The following is a 23759-nucleotide window of genomic DNA, read 5'->3' as shown; positions in this document are numbered from 1 at the left end:
CTTAAAATAGCAGTCATGTCCCAACAGACAAAACTATGTGTTAAGTTACGATAGGATAGATGTACCCCAGGAAACAATAGAATCGACGGCCTTCATCTACAAGAAACTTGCACAGCTGCTGACCTTGCCTTAACAATCCTCTGGGAAGAACAAGGAGAGCAGTATGGATCAACAGGCCACAAGGAGGTGAGGGTAGTAAGTGGTAGGATCTGAGTACCAGGCACATACAAGTCTCAGGACTTTGGGATTCCCTAGTTTAAAAGGTAACATTTGACAAGGAGAGGCTGGAAAAGAGGCCTACATATCTGTATGGAGAGCACCTCGCAGGCAGAGCAGCCAACAACCTTTCCCTGTCCAGTCCCTACTCCCTTTCCCATGGTGTCTCTATGGCATTCATCATGTCAAAAATACTCAGTGTTCTACTTTGTCTGTTTCCTCTCATTGGATGCATGCTTATGCAAGGAAAGACATGTGTCTGTTTCGTGAACTGCTGTGTTCCTACCACTGGGGTGTGGTGAGTGGTAGACATCTTTGTTGAATGAATGTAATGTTAACTATGTTTGTGTAACTCTCTAAGACTACAGGCCATTTGTCCACATGATAGCTCTCTCAGAAGTAGGATTATCAGGCTGTGTGTGACCTAGGCTGAGAGTCTGACTTCTTTAGAGTCAGAGCTGAACATGGAGAAAGAAGATTCCAATTAGATAGCATATTGCTCAAAGCCCTAAAGTGTGTTACATAGAATGTACTTTATATACACATTTACGTTCATGTGTACACATATGGATGTGATTTTTAATCTAAAAAGGGAAGCTTATCACCTGCAAGTATGAACTTTTCACATCTTTCAGCATCTAAACAGTGTTTTTATGAATTTATATAGTTCAACTCAACTTTTGGCAAGGAAGTTTTCTCAGAGAGGTTGCCCTATTTAACCACTACCAGAAAGAGAGTGACATGTCCTCTTTTGACTGTTTCACTCGATTTCAAACGATCATGCCAGTTGATGCATAAGTGCCAGCCTTGCTACCGGCATGTGGTCTGAGGTCTTGGTCTGGTTGCAGGTTCGTGAACTGGAAGGTGAACTGGAGGGTGAACTCCATCACAATGTGGAGGCCCAGAGGGAAACCCGCAGACTTGAACGATGCATCAAAGAGCTGACCTCTCAGGTATTCTAGGAAGCCACATCCTGTCTACATGCCTGGGCTTTTTCCTGCAGAAATGTGCCTCTTCATGCTTGTAATGGCCTTCTGGGACTCCTGCAGTGACCCCTCAGCAGTGGACGCTGACTCACTCACTCAGGGCTTCTGTGCTATTTGTGGTTTGGGTTGGTCTCTTCAGAGTGCTCAGGAAACAAAATGTGAGTGGAAAGTTGCAATTAGAAGTGAAAAGCTATTTATATCATCCCTATTTTTTCCACACATAGTGTTTGCAGTGCTTTCAGAAAGATGCCTTCCTGTGAGAAGCTGAGTGAGAACAGTGTGTAAATGAAGTGACTGGCAGAGATGCAGTTGGCTACCCTGCCAGTGTCTTACGTGGGGCGCTGACTAAATATCAGAGCAGGGTACATTTCCATTCATGTTTTCTGGTGTACAAACACTAAAGGCCACTGAGGACTCTGCTGCTGGTGCCAAGTGGAGACAGCAAATAATAAAGGCCTTCTGAATCGAACCCGTTGACTAACACTGGTCTCAAACAAATCATTGAGAGGAGGTGGGCAGACTTCTTACAAGCATTAGGTTGTCAGGTAAGTCATGACGTATTTTTTTTCTATGCAAAAATGTGTCATGACTTTTCCGACCACCCAGTAATTACTGCATTTCTAAAATAAAAATAGAATCCTTCACCTACAATTACACTTTCTACCCTTTCTTCCCTTTTCTTTCCAATGGAGTCGACGAGTTCCTGGGTGGCAGGGCACAGTTTAGTTCCACTCCAGGGCTAGTTTCCAACTGAAACAGAGTAGTTGCGTAGATCTCAGTTGTTGAATACAGATGTCACAAGTCACTTTCCAGCGCTCTCACACTGCACAATATGAGAGGTCTTCAGAAAGTTTATGGAAGAATGGAATGAAAGCACAATTTTACTTTAGTGCAAAATAGGTAGAAATGCATACATAGTTTTTTCATAGTACACATGTTTTCTGAACTATTTAAAGACTCCCCATATAGTTTATTCCAATAAAAAGGCAACCTCTTTGCAGGCAGGCACTCCTTTGTACAACTCCTTTGAAAGTACTAATGCAAGATCTGCTGGTCCTGACTCTGGTTCCGAAGGCTGAGTTGTCAAAGTTTTCTCCCCTTGCTGCAGGAAGGGTGGTGTTGATAAGAGAGCAGAGCACTTCAGAAGCATCATCCTGGGCTAATTAAGATGAAATGAGCTCCTTGCACAGCTCCTTTCCTACTGAACACGTAGTTCTTTTTCTAAGATGAGTTAGTCTGACACTTCTGCTAGGGATATCAAAGCTACTGAGGAATGAGCGCCTGGCGGTGTGGCTGAGTAAACACCTGGAGAGCATGAAAGTTAGTCATTCTACTCTCCTTTTGAGGAAAGTGGGGGAGCCATCCATGTTGATGGGGTGAAATGCCACTTATTAATAGTGTCTGAGGTTTTCTTTTTATGTCCCCACTGATTATTCTTATTTTCTTCTATAAACAACATTTATTATAGAGCAAAACACCAAAGCCATACTTTTTTGGTTTTCATCGGCCCAAGGAATGCATTCTTGTTTTATTGTGTCTTATCTTTGTTTCTTCATTGTAAAACTCTTATTGTTTCTCATGTTCCAGTATGGAGGTGGTCTGATTAATTTTTTCCAGGTGTCTGCACAATGCTCAGGCTATACCTATTCAATGATGCAATGATTTGCCATCAAATCAGATAATACCTATTGACCACCTATTTTATGTGAGATATTAGGCTATACCGTGTATGTTTAAAGAGATATTAAAAGCCTTCCACATCTCTTGATATCAATACCTGGTTTTGAAATATTCAAGGTCGATGGTAAGTCAATTCAGTCTGTTCTCTCACATCAAAATCACCATCAGGACTGTGAAGCAGGGGATTTTGTGATAGTGCATTCTTAGGTGCTTATAAAAATAATTTTGGACATGACACAAATATAATTCTCTTTTCTTGGGAGAAATCATCTGAGAAGATTTTGGACACTGGAAAGAGAACCCCTCTCTGCAGCATCCTACTTCTTTTTATGTCCCTCTAGCATTTGAAATTCATTCTGTTTTCTCTCGAGTGCCTAGAAGAATGTGTCATAGGGGCCAGAAAGGTGGTACAGTGGTAACACAACTAGACCCACTTGGAAGGTCCTGAGTTTATGTCCCTGAGCCTCCCTCTTCACACCAGGCACACAAGTATGCCTATCTGTGATCTGGGCTGGCAGAGGCTGAGGGTGGATTTTGGCATAAGGACCCTGGTGGGGCTGCTTTCATCTTTCATTCCCTTTCTCTTGTAGAAGAAATAAGTAAAACTTTAAAAAATGTGCTATAAAGCAGGACAAAGGATTGGGAGCTTGTAATTCTTCTAGAGTAAAGACAGTTTCTCTACTTTCCACTCTCCATCCACAGGAATCTGTGTGTAGCTGTTATTTCATCCTTACAAGTCTAGTCAAGAATATAAATTCTTTCTTTTCAGGGGAAAGAAAACAAAATTTGGTTAAGTCATTGTGTTGGGTGGTTTCCCAAACCAAATGCCAGGATGGAGTTTGAAGTAGAGGAGATTGATTGGAGGCAATGCCTGCAAAAGATAAAGGGGCCAGCAAGGAGGACCAGGTGGGGAAAGACACCAGACAGTGCAGCAGTGCAAGTCACACACCCCAGAGGGGAAAGGCTAAAGGGCGGAGGATAGGAAGAAGTGTAGAGTGAAGGGTAAGCCTCTGCAAGTCTCCTGCACAGGCTGCTCAGGAACAGTCACTCTGCAGTGTGTGAGTATTGCCCGAGGGCTGCCTGGGAACTGTGGCCACAGCGCTGATGCTGTGGCAGATCCCAAAGGCACTGCAGTTGGAGACTGTCAGGTATCTGCTGAGCAGAAAGTTCTTTTCTTGAAGAGCAATCCAAGCAGTGCCCAACCAGGACTACCACAGTTACTTAATGCCTCAGAGCTGAGATGTGAACTTGGCCTAACATCAAAGGCTTTGTCTTCCCAAGAGGGAGGAACATCATTAACATCAGCAACCACTGCTAGCTTTTTCAGGTTTTTTTTTTTTTTTTTTTTTTCTGTATGCCCTATTTTACCACTTCTCTCCTGAGTAAATTGGTTATTACCAATTAAACCCATGTTGATTTTAGAACTTACTGTAAACACATTATGCTATGAATCAGTATCTGCTGAGCAGAAAGTTCTTTTCTTGAAGAGCAATCCAAGCAGTGCCCAACCAGGACTACCACAGTTACTTAATGCCTCAGAGCTGAGATGTGAACTTGGCCTAACATCAAAGGCTTTGTCTTCCCAAGAGGGAGGAACATCATTAACATCAGCAACCACTGCTAGCTTTTTCAGGTTTTTTTTTTTCTTCTTCTTTCTGTATGCCCTATTTTACCACTTCTCTCCTGAGTAAATTGGTTATTACCAATTAAACCCATGTTGATTTTAGAACTTACTGTAAACACATTATGCTATGAATCATCACATTTCATAAATCTGAGAGGTAGAGGGATAGAGGAAAACATGGATTTAATTTAAAATATAGACTGTCTAAGTTCCTCAACCAAGTTCTCTACATATTTATCCCTGCCTCAGTAAGCTTAAAATTGGTAATGAATTAGCTGCTGTCAGATTGTATGTCAAGGTAAAGGGCATTCCAACTGTTGGCAGCAGCTTGGCTAAGCCTGCAGGGTGCAGGGGACAAGCAGGGAAGCTGAGGGGGAAAGGAGGAGACCAGACCAGTAATAATGGGAGGGTGTGTGGGGGGAATGGTGGAAGGTCAGCGTGGGGGGGGGACCATCAAAGCCACCAAAGTTGACAAGTAATGGAATGGGTAAAATGAAGGCATTGCAAAAGAGCAGCATAGGTGGTTATTGATTAAATCTGTTTGTGAACCCGTAGTAGATTGAAACATATTGGGGGGAGTTTAATTTTTTTAAGTTTTATTTTTTCATTTTTATTTTATTCATGATAGCATGTTCACACACATGAGAGAGAAGCACCCTTGACAAGGTCTCATCATACCATGATCCGCCTTCCCCAGTGCTCCAGCTTGTCAGAATCTTGAGCATATGCGCACATGACTCAGGGATCCAAACCCATGGTCAGCCCTGTAGCCTCCCACCCTGCAGTTCAGGTTTATCACTGTGCTACCAGGCTGGGTCCCTTCAGAAGGTTTAACAGCTCCAGGGTGGAAATACTCCAGTTAAAGTTAAAGGGGGTGGGGGAGGGTAGGTAGTGGCCTATCGTTTCTCCTTAGAAAGTCAGAGGCACTATGGAGCAGATGAGAAGCACTGTTCTCCCAGATTTCCTTTATCCAGTCCAAGCCTGGACTGTGATTGAGGCAACGAGAATGGGCACACCAAGGTCCCATAGCTTGTGGAATTTTCTCTCTCTGCTGACGCCATGCCAGAATTGCAGAAAATATACCTTTCACATAGTTTCATGATCCAAAGCCAAAGGTCAATTAGAAAGTTCAAGGGTGAGTTTTGATTAGGAGGTAACGTGTTTGTTATAATGCACTTTGTTCTTACTGAGAAAACCTCAGGCAGATTTGGGATGGCAGAATTAAAGACCAAATTGAACCTCATGGCTCTAACTTATTTTAGCTCAGGTCGTGGAATGCTGGGGTGGATGAAGAGAGATGACTCATTGCTCAGAGCTGTGTTTTATGGAGTCCCCCCCCCCCTTATCTCTTCACATTGAGCCTACTTCCAATGTAGACTGCTGAATCCTTCAAATCACCTTCTCATACATACCTATGTGTTTCAGGCAGAGGAAGACAAGAAAAACCTGAGTAGGATGCAGACTCTGATGGATAAACTTCAGGTGAAAGTGCAAAGCTACAGGCAGCAAGTGGAGGCAGCAGTAAGTCCCTACAGGGAAGGGGTGGGAATTACAGGGCCTTGGGTTTCCCAGCCACTACCTTTTGATTATTAGAGATGTGTGGTCCTGAGTTAGAGGAGCAGTTTGTCGGAGAGAACCTCTTAGTCTGCTCATGCTCTATTTTTTCTTTAGTAAGAATTATTACTTGTAAAATATGTGCTACTTTTCCCCCCAGGAAGCCTGTGCTCTCTCCCGTGACCTTGTGATTACACCCAAAAATGCATGTGATGAGAAATAAGCCAAGTGAGAGCAGGGTATCCTGTAGGGATGGCATGTGTTCAGCCGGGTAGTCACCCCAGAGCCTCCCTCATGCCCAAACCTTAGGCAACCACACTTGGGTCACAGTACTTGTGCCTGCTGAGCCGGAATGTGGCTGTGGACAAAACCATCACCACTTTAAATGTCCTTGCCTGCCCTGGGTTAGTATCTGTAGCCACATGGAGTGTGGGTGATAAGAGAATAATTCAAAAAGTTCATGGAAAATGGAATTACAGTACCAGTTTATTTGGGTGCCAAGTTTTTGACATCCATGCAGGTTTGTTTTTTTGTTTTTGTTTATTTATTTATTTAAATAATACATATTCTCCATGAACAAGAAAGACACACACACAGAAAGCACCCCCAACAAGGTATCAATGCTGCAATCTACCCACAGCTTCAGCCAGCCATGGGTCATGGGTGCTCATATGCCTAGCTTACTCAGTGGTCTCCTGGTGGAAACCCAGAGTCTTCCCACATGGGTCACGTTTTACTCTTGGAGCCTCTATGAGCCTTTTGAAAATGTCTTGCATATTGTTTAGGCCTGTCATCTCTTGAATTGCAGTTGAATTAATTATTGAAATGATCTGGGCAAAACACTGGTACATCTAATAACTACCTGTTGATGCATATAATTTTTTTTATTTATTTTTATTTTTTATTTTTTTTTTTAAGAAGCACTGTTCTCCCAGATTTCCTTTATCCAGTCCAAGCCTGGACTGTGATTGAGGCAACGAGAATGGGCACACCAAGGTCCCATAGCTTGTGGAATTTTCTCTCTCTGCTGACGCCATGCCAGAATTGCAGAAAATATACCTTTCACATAGTTTCATGATCCAAAGCCAAAGGTCAATTAGAAAGTTCAAGGGTGAGTTTTGATTAGGAGGTAACGTGTTTGTTATAATGCACTTTGTTCTTACTGAGAAAACCTCAGGCAGATTTGGGATGGCAGAATTAAAGACCAAATTGAACCTCATGGCTCTAACTTATTTTAGCTCAGGTCGTGGAATGCTGGGGTGGATGAAGAGAGATGACTCATTGCTCAGAGCTGTGTTTTATGGAGGCCCCCCCCCCCTTATCTCTTCACATTGAGCCTACTTCCAATGTAGACTGCTGAATCCTTCAAATCACCTTCTCATACATACCTATGTGTTTCAGGCAGAGGAAGACAAGAAAAACCTGAGTAGGATGCAGACTCTGATGGATAAACTTCAGGTGAAAGTGCAAAGCTACAGGCAGCAAGTGGAGGCAGCAGTAAGTCCCTACAGGGAAGGGGTGGGAATTACAGGGCCTTGGGTTTCCCAGCCACTACCTTTTGATTATTAGAGATGTGTGGTCCTGAGTTGAAGGAGCAGCTTGTCGGAGAGAACCTCTTAGTCTGCTCATGCTCTATTTTTTCTTTAGTAAGAATTATTACTTGTAAAATATGTGCTACTTTTCCCCCCAGGAAGCCTGTGCTCTCTCCCGTGACCTTGTGATTACACCCAAAAATGCATGTGATGAGAAATAAGCCAAGTGAGAGCAGGGTATCCTGTAGGGATGGCATGTGTTCAGCCGGGTAGTCACCCCAGAGCCTCCCTCATGCCCAAACCTTAGGCAACCACACTTGGGTCACAGTACTTGTGCCTGCTGAGCCGGAATGTGGCTGTGGACAAAACCATCACCACTTTAAATGTCCTTGCCTGCCCTGGGTTAGTATCTGTAGCCACATGGAGTGTGGGTGATAAGAGAATAATTCAAAAAGTTCATGGAAAATGGAATTACAGTACCAGTTTATTTGGGTGCCAAGTTTTTGACATCCATGCAGGTTTGTTTTTTTGTTTTTGTTTATTTATTTATTTAAATAATACATATTCTCCATGAACAAGAAAGACACACACACAGAAAGCACCCCCAACAAGGTATCAATGCTGCAATCTACCCACAGCTTCAGCCAGCCATGGGTCATGGGTGCTCATATGCCTAGCTTACTCAGTGGTCTCCTGGTGGAAACCCAGAGTCTTCCCACATGGGTCACGTTTTACTCTTGGAGCCTCTATGAGCCTTTTGAAAATGTCTTGCATATTGTTTAGGCCTGTCATCTCTTGAATTGCAGTTGAATCAAATTATTGAAATGATCTGGGCAAAACACTGGTACATCTAATAACTACCTGTTGATGCATATAATTTTTTTTATTTATTTTTATTTTTTATTTTTTTTTTTAAGAGATTTTCACTGTAGGGTGCGTGCGCTCGCCAGACAGACAGAGAGAGACATAGAGACAGAAAGTGAGAAATCACCCCCCAGGGGGGATGGTCACGCCACAATCCCTTCTCCTCCATTCTCCTCTCGGGATCTTGGGCATGCACGCACACGCGCCTGGTGTGAGTTTTAAGCCACCGGGTCCGGGACACGAACCGCAGTCGACTACGTGGGAGTCCAGCGACATAGCCATTACGCTAACTACTGGTTCCCTTGATGCATATAATTTTAAAGTTAAGTTCCCTCTACTCAGAGGTAGAACGAGGTGTTGAATCGATTACAAAACAGACACCAGTGGTTATGCTGTCATGTACCAAGTCTGTGTCAGCTGAACTAAGTGCAGTTGCTGGAAAGTGCCAAGCAGGTTCTGAATTTCCAGGGAACAACAGTGATAAAAATGGATCGTGTGCCTGCTAGAAAGCCTGAATTTCTAAATATCATACCAAAAATATGATACTCCATTCAATAGTCAGAAGTTTAAATTCTTTTCATATTTTTTACTTTGTGTCAGAGCAGAAAAAAGAAAGAACTAGGTAAGCATGGTATTGCTTTTCTTTTTATTTTTATAGGAAGCACAAGCCAATCAATATCTTTCCAAGTATAAGAAGCAGCAACATGAGTTGAATGAAGCGAAGGAAAGGGCAGAGCTGGCAGAATCTCAAGTCAACAAACTCAAGATTAAAGTAAAAGAATTTGAAAAAAAGGTATGGCAGATATTCAACTCTATTCTAACTCTTAAGGCATGCTTGTTTAGAGCTCCTGTCATTGCATGGACCAATGTGACAAGAAATTTCTTGTTTTTCTTTTCAAAATGTTTCTAAAAGTAACAAGATACAGGTTCTTATGAAATCTTCCCATATTTAATAAATTCTACTTGTCCAGGTAGTATGGGAGTACTAAGCATTGAGTGGGATGCATGCTGCATTTATATATAGCACAAATGTTTAATTTCAGGTTAACTTACGGGCTCTGGCCTTTGAGGCTTTAATTCATTTGTGTAGAATAGTCAGGAGACCATGGAGGAAAGATTATTTTAAAAGCATAAATGATCTGCTTGAAATTCTGAATGAATTCTTCCCATGGTAGACAAGTGCATGTCTTTGTACCACATCAATATGTAAACCTAGAAGGAAGATATTTAAAATTGAGGCAGTGAAGGAGAACAAATACCAGAGTCCTCATTTTTAGGTCTCTGCATTTATTCTTAATTCTGTCCCAACACAGAGAGAAGATCTTTCTGTATCTCTAATTCGTGAGAGGACTATCTGATGCAATGGTAGAGGCACTGTTCAAATGTTACCAGCAAAGCAATAGAGTGACAATGAACACTGAACTGAATGTTTGGTCAGTCAAGGGGACTTCAACTTCCTTGTGAAGATTTTCCCCCAAACACATAGTTTTTAAATGAAGTCTGGATTTAGGAGAAGTAGGTTGAAGAAGATTGGATAATGGGACCAGTTAGCGTGTTGGCTATGTCTCTGGACTCCCATATAGCCGACCACGGTTTGCATGCTGGACCCAGTGGCTTAAACTCACGCTGGGCACATGTGCGTGTGTGCCCAAGATCCCAAGAGCATGGAGGAGAAGGAATTGTGGTGTGGCCATCCTCCCGGAGGGTGATTTCTCGCTTTCAGTCTCTCTCTCTCTCTCTCTCTCTCTCTGTCTGGCGAGCGCACATGCCCTATAGCAAAAACCTCTCCAAAAAAAAAAGATTGGGGACAAGCAATTAGCGTAATGGCTATGTAGCTGGACTCCCATGTAGTCAACCGTGATTCACATCCCGGACCCAGTGGTTTAAAACTCACGCCAGGCGCGTGTGCGTGCATGCCCAAGATCCCGAGAGGAGAACGGAGGAGAAGGGATTGCAGCATGCTCATCCCCCTGGGGGGTGATTTATCGCTTTCTGTCTCTCTGTCTCTGTGCGCCCATAAGCAAAAACCTCACCAAAAAAAAAAAAAATTGGATATTACCTATCATCCATAAAGTGCCTGTAAAGTGCTTACCACGGTTCCTAGCACAGACAGGAACAATTTTTTTAATTTAAATATATATATAGTTTTGAAGGCCTGGCCTTCTTAATTTTAAACAAATTACTAGTAACCTTGCAAAGCAAATTGATAGATTACCAACAATACCATGTTACGGGTGTCTTTTGAAGGAGAGACTAAAAGTTGGTCATGATGAATATATTTAGATCTAAATATGAGGAGCATGAGTCATCGGCAGACGCCAGAGGTTTTTACTGATGCCCGTTGTTGCCAAGATCAGTCCTATAAGAGGTCCAGTTAAGTGGATTGATCCCTGGCCTCAATAAGAGAAATGTTATGGCACTGGATTTAGGGTCTTCTGTGCAGAGCTGCCCAGCAAGCCCACATAATGGGTTTAGGGAGCTGTCTCTCACACATGCTGCAATTGCGCTCAGCTGCAGGAGGTCAAAGGGCCTCCCAAACAGATGCCATGCATTCGACTTTGTCACAGTTATTTCCAACAAAGAATAAAATGAGTGAAGCAGAAATTGCTTCTGAGAGGCCAGAGATGAATAGGGAAACCTTTCTTGGCAGTGCAATGACTAATTGTTTCCCATTCACAGAAGAAAAGCATGAAAACCCCCTAACCATCCTAAGCACAAGGAAAAGGTTTTTCTGATAGAACTTTGTACTGGGGCAGTAGAACAAATGTGGGATGTGGTTGCAAAATCTTTTCCCTTGTGGGGTTGGCAAAAGAGGGCACTGCCTTCACTGGCAAGGCAAGGCCTGCCGAAAGTTGAGAGTGACCGGCACGTCCTTGGGGTGGTTTCCAGCGTCTGCTTTCTGTAATGCAGATAATTGTCTCAATTCCCTACCTCCCTTTGAAGTCAAGGAAGACTTGGTCAAAATTTGCTTACCCCCGAAAGGACTCAGCTTCATTCTGGGAAGGTGTTCCATTGGTGAAATTCACAGGAATTACACAGAATACACTGACATTCTGTTTTTCAGGTTCGTGAAGAATAAGCAGACCCTGCTTTGAAAGGACAACTGGAGAAGAACAAGGAGGGTGGTATTTTATGGCCCAAGCCCTCAATTTCATTAGAAATAAGCATGTTTATATGGTGTGAAAAGCAGTTTAAGCAAGGTGACTACAAAAATGTAATGATTAAAGGGAATATTGTTGCTTCCAAGGTTAATGGGGATTTTTTTGATCTTCAAATGCAAGTAAACTGCCTTTTAACATTTCACACAAAAGATTAAATAGAGGCAAGAATCTTTTCACTCCTGATGCTATAAGAACAAATGAATAAATATTCTTTTGTCCATATTGCCTCTTAATTGGTAATATTTAAAACACATCTTTAGGTGAGCATGTGGAGTGGTGGTTGAAGCACTGGACTCCCATGTGGCTGACTGCAATTCAAGTCGTGAACCTGGAAGCCCCAAAATTATAATTTATTGTGATTTATTTAAGTATAAATAAATGTTTTAAAAATAAAAGGCATCTTTAGCCTGGTTATGCTGTGTGAGCACGAGGGTATGTTGGTAAATGGTTATTAGTCAAGTTAGTAAACTTTGCTGGATTCAGCATGAATCTGTATTTTTAGCCATTAGAAACTGATGAAATTTTCTTACAGTATTGATATACCTATAGTCACAGTTGGGTACTTTGAGCTTGTAGGTGAAATCCTCTGAATTGACGTACATGCAGGCTACATGCTGATACTGATTTAAACACTGAGGCAACTTCTCACAAGCCACTCAGTGACAGGTGGTATGCTGGTATTGTGTTGTGCTGATTTAGTTAATCTGGAGGAACATGTCCAGGGATTCCTTTCTCTGTGTGATTCTAGATAGAGTTGGTCACAAAAGAAATTTGCACCAGATTTGGTATGCAGAAGTGAAGGAACAGCTGCTTATTATTTGCTCATATAGTCAGTATGACTTGGGAAAGCTCAAAAAAAATTATTCCAGGTCATAAAATTGAGTCAGCAGAGGTCAGTGACAGCTTTCTGGACTGACAGTACCCTAGGCCCATAGTTCCTGCCAGTCTCCTCCTCCAGCTCTGCAGAGTCCTGGCCTGGTGTGTGCAACTCTGTGGCAACAGGCACTCCTGCAGCTCACCCACATTATTGCGGTGAAAGCTGTGAGAGTAGGTGTGGGTTCTGGTTCATTCTTGCAGGTACTTCTTTACCCCCACCCTCCTTACTCCACGTCCAGCTCTCCTTCCTGATCACAGCTCACCTATAGTGACTGCAAGGCCCAGCGCTCTCCTCTCTGTAAGGATGAAGCTTTGCAATGAATCCTTATTTTCTGTTGTTCTCAGTGGCTTTATAGAAGGATGAAGACCAACTGCTATGACTGAGAAGGATATAAGGGAATAGAAGGATGTTGATTAACAGAAATAAGATTGCAGATATAAGAAACTGTCTAGAAAATTAAGTCACAAAAATGTACTTGTAATGACAAGTTTACAAGCATTAATATTAGAGTATTACTTTCCTATAAATTGATCCAAATGAAGGGGAGCAGATCATAAGTCAGCTTAACTGACCTCTCCTTGCATAGGAATTGATATGGAGATTAAATTTATTAGAAGGCTGATTAACAAACATACCAACCATTTTATTTTATAACAATACAACAGGGAGAATAAAGATAGCAACAACTTGTTATACATCTCAAAATAACTGAAAGGGATGATTCCAAATGTTCCTAACACAAGTAATGACAAAAGATGGGTATGCTAATTATCCTGAATAAATGATTATACATTGTGTTCTTAGACTATAACATCATATTGTATCCCCCACATTATGTATAATTATTATATGTTAATAAAAATATGTTTAAAAACTTATCTTTGGGACCAGCAGTTGGCGTAATGGCTATGTCACTGGACTCCCACATAGTCGACCACGGTTCGAGTCCCAGACCCAGTGGCTTAAACTCATGCTGGGCATGTATGTGTGCGTGCCCAAGATCCTGAGATGAGAATGGAGGAGAAGGAATTGCAGTGTGCATCACCCCTGGAAGGGGTGATTTCTCACTTTCTGTCTCTCTTTCTCTCTCTGTCTTTCTGGCGAGTGCACGCGCCCTATAGCAAAAAAACTCTCAAAAAAAAAAAAAAAATCACCAAAAAACAAAAAACTTACCTTCATGGCTAAGTTCACTCACCTATGCAAGCCTAGTGTTGGCAGGCTTAACCCAACTCTTGATACGTCAAATCTTCAGTTGAGACGGACTTTTTCCTAAGCAGCCCTGGAAATAACTGACATTCTTACTCCTTGGGGTTTCTAACCTAGTCGGTTGCAGTGAGATAACCATTCACATACAAGTAGATCACAATACCTTGACCAGTCAATTATCTAGGTTTCCAAACCCTGATTTTTAGCCTTTTCACTAAGGTGACTTCTACCTGCTTCTCCTACCCATTACCAGTTGAATCAGCTGCCAGTGATATATTTCTTCCAAGTTCTTGGTGAAAACCTCATTGTAGCCTCCTGGGCTGACTGTGCAGGAATGTAAATAAGTCAAATAGTTTGTTTTGTTAAGTTGAATTGGAATCCTTTGCATCCAGATATTTATAATCTTGATGTAAGTTGGGGCCCCAGTAAATGATGCTTAGTCTTGAAGAGTGAATGTAAAACTGGTTATAAGCCTTTGCAGTGGTGGAACTGTCAGATCTGACGTCACTGGCTGCATCCAATGAAGGGTGGGGAGAGGAATCCTGGAGTCCTGGATGCTCATCATGTGTTGTCACAGTTTGCCTTTATTTTCCACCCTGCCCGGTGTTCGTAAGAGGCTAGAATCAAGAAAAATGGACTCTAAGGGTCTATTGTTCAAGTCAGAATAACCACTAAATAAATAAAGTGCCAGAGGACATGTACACTGGTTGGAGATAGACAGGGAGAGACCAAGACTGCACCGCCTGTGGGGAATGGCCATGCTGCATCCCTTCTCTATTCCCTCCTCCTTCTGGGGTCTTGGGCGCACACACACATGTGCCTGGTACAAGACTGGAAACTCACTCATGGTTGGCTGCGTGGTATCCAGTCACTTTAACTACCAAGCCCAGAATAACCACCTTTAAATATTTAATGGTAGCAGTAGTATTTTTCTTTTTTTTTCCTTTGGGGGGGCAGGGTATGATGAACTTTAGGCTGTTGCTTACATGGGTAATTTAAAGTCTGTGAGACAATTATAAAATAAGTAACTATGAAGTCATCCATTTTAATCTCCCTGCTAGATGTTCTTGAGTTTTTAACAGTAGAAATACAAGTTTACACCACTCCTGGTCCTTATTCATATTCTGATTAATAGAACAGACAAATAATAAAAGGTATGTGGCAAAAAGGAGATAGGCCAACTTTAATTTGTGAGTTATCATTCCCTGAAGAGCCTAGACGTGGTTGGGAAAGTATAGAAAGTCAGCAGTCTGACTTTGGGCAGAAGCTATGATCTGCTTTCCTCCATTGTATCTGTGTCTGTGCTTCTTTCCACTTCTCTCCAGGCCCATGTTTCATGCTTCTGCCTGGAGAGTCAGTACACTGTCGCCCTCTCACATGCACAGTGCCTCTGAGATCCTCTTACAAATAACCACAGGACATGGGAAGAGCAACCATCAATTCAAGCAAGTAAAGGCTGTTTAATTATAGACATTGGGAAAAGTGTACTTGTATTTTTTCCCTGCTATATGATTCTGTAATCCCTCCTGCTTTTATTTCTCCATAAAAGCCCTACATGCTGATATGTGAATCAGTCAAAACTTCAATTACCTTTTTACAGTAGCATTTTTATACTATACGTGGTTTGGTAGCGGAAACGATGCCTTACCATATTTTCATCCACATTACCAGTCCTGCTAGCTTTCTCATTGGTAGGGTCAGGAAGGTGGTCTACAGGAAGAAAGAGGACAAACTTTAAGAAAAAATCGTTTGTGAACACTCAAATTTCCCTATTCCCATCTCAGCATAATTGTGTTATTAGAATCACTTTTGTTACTCTGGCCTTCACGTCTATCTTTCAACAAATAGCATAAAAAATGCATTTGATGTAAAAACACATCATCAGAAGGAGCAGTAAATTCTTATGGTTGATTCAGGTGCTCCAAGGAAGGAATAAAGGCAGTTTAGCTGGGCCAGCAATCTCTGTCTCTTTAGGATTGTTGGCCAGGTTCTGACAACTCCTAACAAAGAAGAGACGTCCGAGAAGGGAAAGCCTTCTTCTGGGCTTGGCTAAAATCTGGCCCTTGTATACATATGCTAGTCTAAAGGCATATTAAAAAACTAACAGACAATGGATTAAAAAATAAAACATAAACCACAGTCCTATGAAATTACAGAGATCTAGAGGTAGATAAAATTTTGTGGCTTAGTCAAACAGCTCCAAATATACTTTCAGTTCATCTGCAGAATTATAGAACTTTTAAAAACTATTTCACATTGTAAAGTTTACACTTAATCACTGTACAGCTTTACAGTGTACACATGCTTTTTCCCCAGCACGAATGGGAGTACATATCAGTCAAGGCAAAGACAGTCCCATGTACATTATCTTCTACAGTAGAGACAGTATAGCAGGGAACATTTTAAGCGGCCAATATTGACTGGTCCTCCAGAACGAGAATCCACTGGGCCCTGCTCTGGGGAGCTTCCCTGGACTGGCAGGGTATCTGCTCCCTCTAGCTCCTAGAGGGGAGAATCAGATCAGGTATTCATTCTCCCTGCTGTTTCCCTGAAAGGCCACCTTGATCTGGCTGTGTCCTTTGATGTTAGGTCACACTCCTTACAAGCCAGCAAATTTTAGGTGACTCCCTGGGAACTGTCTTTGTCCCTTCAAGTACAGGTAGCTGGGGTCAGGTGCTTCTAGCTCTGGGGGGGAGGGGTGCACTATCTTGCGTTCCCCTTTCTACAGTTTGGACTCTGACAGGCATTTTCCATCGAGACCTGACTTAGGCCCATGTTCAATATAGAAACTAAACAGTCATCCCTGAGGAGGACTTGGCTTCTGCTCCCCTCATTTGAACCTAATCCAATGACGAATATAGGACGGGGGGTACACTTGAAGAACAAGCTAGACTTGTGGCCCACCACCTCTTCCTGTTTCTGGCCAGTTTGTAACAAATAAAGGGACTAGCCTGCCCATCAGTACAAACAATCACGGTGGTAAAGCTGCCACTCACTGTCACCCTTAATGTCCCATCTTCAGTAACACTTTCTGCTATAATCCAAATCCCCTAACATGAGCAGTGGTAATAGGCAAATATCAACCAGAGGAAAGTGCAAGAAGAACATGGGCTCTATCCTGCTTCCCAGGACAACCAGAACTTCTCAGGAGGCTGATAGAATAAGGGGAGCTTCTCAGGCCTAGGTCTGCCTCTACACTGGCTAGCTGGGAGGTCCCAGAGCACACAGAAATCTGTTTCACTTTCCTACTTAGCGCTTGAGTTATAACTTCCTGGATCCATTTCCTGATTGGTAAACTGTAGAGTTAAACTAAATCAAAGTTTTCCCAGACTCCTTCCAGCTCAGATTCTGTTCACAAAAGGAAAGTATTTTTTAAATCTTGTGACCAGGACATCTTACATCTGACATAATTTAAAATGACTATAAATTGTACAGGTTTGTTACATAAAGTTTCTTAGCATTAAAAACTTAGCAAAGATTAAAATAAAATAGCCCATAAGAACACTGCAGTTCTGAGTAGTACCAACCATAGGCTAAACTCAGAGCAGGAAGCAGTGAAGCTCAGGGACTTAAAGAAGTATTTAGGTGAGGTGTGAGGACCAGGAAGAACATAGTCACTTCAACGGCAGCTTTTTAAAGCATTGGCATATTTCTTTCTATTTTGCAATATAGGACAATTAGATCACTCTGTTTACCAGTCTAATGCCAAATTGAATTTCTCTCTCTTTTAAAAATTTTTTTGTTAAGACAAAAGCACATGTGATGTTCAGTTAACTTAATGGGTTCTCCTATTATTTATTAAAAATGGTAGGGGGGCTAGAAATAATGGCAGTGTGCTATAATGAATGTGATTATATATAGCTTGGTGTGCTGCTGATCATCACGTGAAATACATTTCACATTTCTAGTATTAGAATATAATGTAGAAATTAGAAATTAAGAAGCATTTTTAGAGAATTTTAGATAATATTTTTAAAAGAAATTTTTGCTACAGGGTGCATGTGCTTGCTGGAGAGACGGAGACAGAAAGCGAGAAATCAGCTCCCGGGGGAATGACCATGCCACAATCCCTTCTCCTCTAGTCTCCTCTTGGGATCTTGGGCATGATGCACATGCACCTGGCATGAGTTTTAAGCTGCCAGGTCCAGGACTCGAACTGTGGTCAACTACGTGGGAGTCTAGTGACGTGACCATTATGCCTTCTGCTGGTCCCAGATTTCAGATAAATTTTACAAATGACTGTCCAGAAAAGTTTGATTCATATACATGCCCAGCAGTGGTGTAGGTATGAATTTCCATGTATGTTTAATACACATAATGTGGACTACCTGGGGCTAGAGACCCAACTCTCCATATTACCTGTGTTGGAATTCCCGAAGTTCCTGGATTTACCTTGAAGGCATAGTGTTATCAAAATCAGAGCTATAACAACCACGCTCAAAATGGGAACAACAATTTTCCAGACGGCTTGACTCTGTTCTAAATAAAACAAAGAAATAAAGTCTGTGAACTGGAAGAAAAAATTAGCAAATAAGAAAAATGTAAGTAGGCGGTTGGGGTAGAATATATTTACTATTTTAAAAACTATTTCTGCATTCAAGGCAGGAGGCAGAATTCATACAAGAACACTGCACAAGGAAAGGTCCTTTTAAAAGGTAAAGCCAAGAGTCTGGTCCAGAATGGAGAGTTGTCATGAGCATAAGCATCTCCCAGTCTCAGAGTCTCTATTGAGAGAAGCCTGTAGATGTTGTAATATTAACCAGTTTGGGCTGCATGGGAGTGGGCTTGGGAGAGAAAGGACTCTGAAAACTTAGGAGGCAGTGCATCTATTATAGGTTTTAAGTTTCTATTGCTTTATATTATAATGAGGAAATTAACACGCTTTTATAAATAGGGTTCATTGTAACTGTAAACTGCCCTCAGCCCAGTGTTCTTGGAGGACCAAGAAAGAGTGCAATGCCCTAGGGACACATTGAAAAGTTTGGAGGTGCTGAGAGGCGCCATGTAGGAGTCATTGTTAAGTGAGAGGCCACAGGTGACCCTTGGAATAACAGAGTGTTTGGAGCTCCTCCAAAGTGACTGGAGGAACCTGAACTTCCAGTATGTGGTCAGGACTAGAAATATAATAAGTATTAAAGGAAGTGAGGACTCCTGAAGGCAGAAATTTAGAGATTTCGGGTTACCAAAGTCAAATCCCTGTTACTCATGTGATTTCTGTTTTCTGGTGAATGGGAGTATTGGGCACAAAGGCTAATTCAGGGAGAGAAAACCTTTTTTGGAAACATTATTTAACTTTATTTAATTCATCTTAATTTGATCAGAAATGGACAGAGTGAGAAAGGGGGAAAGTGAGAAACAAGACAGCCAGGTCTGGGACCCAAACCACGAGCAGCCATGTAGGAGTCCAGTGCCCTTAACCACCATACCCACCTGCTGGTCCCATGGAGGAAAACTTTTTTTTTTTTTATAAATTATTCCCTAAAATAAATATTATATAACATGATTTTTGAACATGCTTATTACTTAATAATGTTTTTCAATGAACAATACAATCTCTCCACCTATTTGTGTCACGGTGAAATTCTATACCCATGTCAAGATTTAGAAGAAATGTTAAATTGATTTTCCAAAGTGTTTTCATATGTGTTTTTTTCCTCTCCTGAAGAAAATCCTGCAAGGCATATCTGCTTCTCACTTGACCCTCTGCCCCCTCCCCACCTCATCTGTAAAGAGATTTGCCCAAGGTTATAGACTGACTCAGCAGCAAACTTTAGCAAGAATTATCTAATGCCATTCAGTTCAGTACAACCTTTACTGAGAAAATCTAGACTACAGGACTCATACGCTATTCCTATAACATGATTCTTTTTCAAATGTAGCATCTCCCAGGTAAGGAAGCAAATGGAAAATTACAATTCAGAGTAGTGAGCCAAATTTACTTGAAGGGGTGATGTGTAGGATACTAGGGCTATTTTCCTTATTTTCTGCCCTGCCAAGATGGTTTCTGCTGTAGGCCTCTTCCTGGGAGGAAGTGTGGCCCTCCCTCAATCCCAATTTGCCAGGTTTACTTGAAAAGAGAAGTTCTGAAAATAACAACAAAAAAACCTTTTCTTCCCCCCTCCCCCCGCCACCCCCGAGATAGAATAGATCTAATGCTTCACTTTGTGTGAACTGAAAATTAGATCTCGGTAGGAAAATGGGCCATATGTGATCTTCAGACCATTTCTTCTTGATTATTTCTCTATGCTCCAAAATGAATCTAACATGAGGCAACATTTGAAAAATAGACTGCAGGCTGCAGGCTCAACTGTATTTTACATAAAACTAGCACTTTTTGGAGGAAAATGGGGGTTTCAAATGCATTGCTATTTTTTCATTCTATAGTCTCAGTGTGCCAGCTCTACAAAGGGAGTGTTATCTGTCAGTATCTAGAAGATTCTATCTTTTTGAAGACCACATGACCCAAGGCAACTATGTGGTTTTATCTCCAAATCTCACTACATAGAATCGCCAAACTTTCAAATCTGTCATTCTGTCTAATTCTCACAGTTGGAATGATAGAAATATTTCCCAAACACAGTCCGTGCCCCTTTGATCTTTATTAAGGGGTAGAAAGAGCTGCTGTGGTGTCCCACGAGGTCAGGTTAAATGTAGGGGACCAGGCGGCTCACCCAGAAAGCCACCTGCATGAGCTCGTGTTCTGTGACTATGGCAAGTTAGCCAGAAATATTCTGAATAATGAATTTTGGAAGTGAACTTCAAACAGAGGCAGAAGTGAGCTGAATTGGGCATACAATTAGCGTTTCAAATGTCATGGGGAGAATATTTCTATCAAGTTTACAGACAGTGCTGCATTTCCCCAGCATCAAGGGGGCCCGATTCTAACTTCCTTCTGTCCCACACCTCAAGTCCCAAACCCAGGCCCTCAGGCACGTCTTAGGCACAATTGTGAGTAGAAGTTGAACATAGCCCATAGACCCATCAAATGGTATAGGTTCCTCTTAATTTCTGAAGCCCCAAAGTCCTGAAAAGGAGGTCTTATGGCAGATTCATTCATTTGTTCATTCATTTCATACAGAGCTTTATGTGGCTGAAGGAGGCAGGGTTGGCTACCATCTTTACCAAAAGTATCCCTGAAGATGATCTTTTGAGAAGTACTAATGTAAAGTGTGTTTTAAAAGCCAACTAGTTTCCTGTTGGGTATTTACAAACCTCTGCCACTATGGCAAAAACCCATTATCCAACTTTTACAACTTACCTACATACAGTGTGTGGATGGTGAGTAAAGTGTATTTCCTTGAAGAAACATTGCATAAATACTCCCCACTATCAGAAGGGCTAAGATCTGTCAAAGTCATGGAGAAGTCGCTCTGCTGTACAGGCTCTCTGTTCCATGAGAACCGAAGTTCACGGATAACTGCATTCTGTGAGGAGCTCGGATAGCTAGCCAGGACAGAGGAATTCCCACTTTCCACTCTGGACCAAGTAACATTAAAATCTTGACTTGGTGGGAAAAAATGGTGTACTAGTTGACATGAGAGTGAAACATGTTCGCTTTGCATTTTATGAAATCCATCTAACAACAGAATAAAAAAGGAAATGTCAATACAGATTTTCAAACAAATTTCCTAAGTTACACCTAGAAAACAAGGATTGGAGATTGTCATATTGATACTTTTAGAAATACCTGTTTTCGAAAAGAAATTAGATATTTGTGCTGTGGAGTTTCTTAAAAGAAAAACTTGAATACTATTTTAAACCTTTCCACCAAGGTCAGTTTAGGCCCCAAGGAGGGTTAACCCAGGTTCAGCTAGGGAAGTGAAGCACTTGGGTTTTCACTACACCCTGGCAGGATATTGCTACCTGCCAGCCTCCGGAGTGTTGCTACCTATGACCAGCTTTTCTGTTCATTTGTCTGTTTTTAAGTGCAAGAGGGCACATCTGCTTGCCAGAGAAAGAAGAGAGGGGAAAAAGCACCTCCAATGGTGCACGGTCATGCCACAATCCCTTCTCCTCCATTTCTCTATCCCACTGGGATTTGGGGCATGGATGCACCCATGCTTGACATGTTTTTCAAGCTGCTGGGACTGGGATTTGAACTGTGGTCAACCTTGACCATTTGGGATACAGCTCCCTTAACCACTATGCCATGGTGCCATGGGGCTAGTCCCTATCAAGCGTCGTTAGTTTTTTTTTTTTTTTTTTTTTTTTTTCTTTTTTGCTATAGGGCACGTGTACTTGCCAGAGAGAAGGCAAGAAATCACTCAGGGGGCATGGCCATGCTACAGTCCCTTCTCCTCCATTCTTCTCTTGGGATTTTGGGTATGCACGTGCACATATGCCCAGACCCACTGGGTCAAGGACTCAAATTGTAGTCAACTACACAGAAGTCCAGCAACATAACCATTATGCCATCTGCTGGTCCCTATTACTAGTCTTTTAAACTCGATCTTGTTCTTCTAGTGACTACTGACATGCTGTTGTTCCGCAGGACTCCTTTTACTCTACTCTATTTTTATGGCTAGACATAGTCTTTTTTTCCTGCTCCTAAGAAGTATCTTTCCAGCTGTGTGCAGGTAATTCCCCACTGGACTGAGCTTTTTTAGAATAGAGACTCTGGTAGATGTTCTAAGCATGCCCTTTCAAAACAATCTTGTCTTGTCCTTCCTGTTCTGCATTTCTGTAGACTGACCTCTATGGAATGCCCTAAAGTAGTCTGCCGGGCTCTAGACTGATCTGTTTTCCATTCCATCTGCAGGAGAGTGCTACCAAAGAAAGCATTCTAAAGTGCAAATCCAGGATCCCTCAGATGTGTCAAACTTCTCTTTGACTTCATCCTATCTCCAGAATTTGCTTTCAAGCTCCTTTGTGAGGGATAGATGATCTTTCATCTGTATTTTTCTCCCCCCTCTTTGATTTATCACTTGATCCTCTAGTTTTACCCTCAAACGCCTTTCTGACGTGTTCATAGAAATTTAAAGTACAAGTTTATTGCCCCCCCAAAAGCCATGCATAGTTCTTTTATAAGCATTTTCCATCAACTTTTTGAGAATGTCACACATGCCCTTTTACCCCTCTGTGATTTTGAGCATATTACTTTTTTTTTTTTAACCTGGAACACAGATGTTTTCCTGACAGATCCTCCTATTCCTTTAAAACTGTCCTCACGCAGTTTCCTTGAGCACACATTCTGTAACAACCCCATTCATGTCCAACCACAGTGAACAGAATTAATCTCTCCTTTGGAGCCCACATTTCCAGTCTACTTTTTTTGATGTGTTTGTACTGGATACTGTGGCTCCAAAAATAAATAGGCATCCACGTTAAGAGCACTATGTGACAGTGACAAAGTTTGGAACGTGATAGATTCTCCATGAAGAAAAAAAATACTGAGTTGCAGGCATTGTTAGAGCTATAGGATACTCACAATTCTGTGTAAACATGAGAAGTTATGATTTTACAAAGAAATATTTATAGTATTAACATTTTACATCCTTTTCTGTTTCCATTTGCTGCCTGGCTGATGAAAATTGAATATGGGGTGCTAGACACTAGACTTCCCAATAAATTCATGTCAGGGTGATAAATCACAACTTTAATAATATTTTTTTAGTAAGCATTTTGAAACTATGAAACCCAGGTTCACCAGAAGGCCAACAAAAATAACTAGCCTTGACTTTCCCCATATAAGAGAGATATACAGAAATGTTTGCTATGATACTAATAAAATGTAAGATAATAGGTCAACTTGGAGTTGGATAGGAAGATATCAAATTAACTTTTATACACTTTAGTATTTTCTTAAACAGGTTATAAATAAGAATTGATCAGAATTTTGGTTTGTAAAAATAAATGAAAGAAAGGATTTTAAAAACTGATCATGCTGTGACAGAGAAGTTGGATTAAAATTAATGAGCTTGTCTGTGGTATAGCAGTAATGCAAGTATCCTGCAAGACTGGAAACCGTATGGTGACTGCAGGTTCAGCTCTCCAGGCTGGCCTGAAAACACAGTGGGCACATGTGTAGGAAACCAATATCCTGAGGAGCTGGAGGACTAG

The 23759-nt window shown here is 41.6% G+C and overlaps 2 protein-coding genes across 2 annotated transcripts in view; one reads left to right on the top strand and one right to left on the bottom strand.

The window, feature by feature from the left end:
* Positions 1-11951, top strand: part of MYH15 (myosin heavy chain 15) — a 157760-nt gene extending 145809 nt beyond the window's left edge. The window contains exons 38-41 of the mRNA XM_006170764.1: positions 1065-1169; positions 5932-6027; positions 9115-9249; positions 11521-11951. Of these exons, the coding sequence (XP_006170826.1) occupies positions 1065-1169; positions 5932-6027; positions 9115-9249; positions 11521-11535 (351 nt within the window). The 3' untranslated portion in view covers positions 11536-11951. The remainder of the gene's footprint in view (positions 1-1064; positions 1170-5931; positions 6028-9114; positions 9250-11520) is intronic.
* Positions 11952-13612: 1661 nt separating this feature from the next.
* The window catches only part of HHLA2 (HHLA2 member of B7 family), a 72091-nt gene continuing 61944 nt past the window's right edge, over positions 13613-23759 (bottom strand). Inside the window, 4 exon segments of the mRNA XM_006170769.3 lie at positions 13613-14317; positions 15349-15410; positions 18060-18179; positions 20959-21276. Coding sequence (XP_006170831.1) covers positions 14285-14317; positions 15349-15410; positions 18060-18179; positions 20959-21276 — 533 coding nt within the window. The 3' untranslated portion in view covers positions 13613-14284.

This window comes from Tupaia chinensis, unplaced genomic scaffold (genome assembly GCF_000334495.1).
Source record: "Tupaia chinensis unplaced genomic scaffold, TupChi_1.0 Scaffold148904_1, whole genome shotgun sequence".
In the NCBI taxonomy this organism is placed as follows: domain Eukaryota; kingdom Metazoa; phylum Chordata; class Mammalia; order Scandentia; family Tupaiidae; genus Tupaia; species Tupaia belangeri.
The sequence above is the reverse complement of the archived record's forward strand: the minus strand, read 5'-3'. Positions and strand labels throughout refer to the sequence as shown.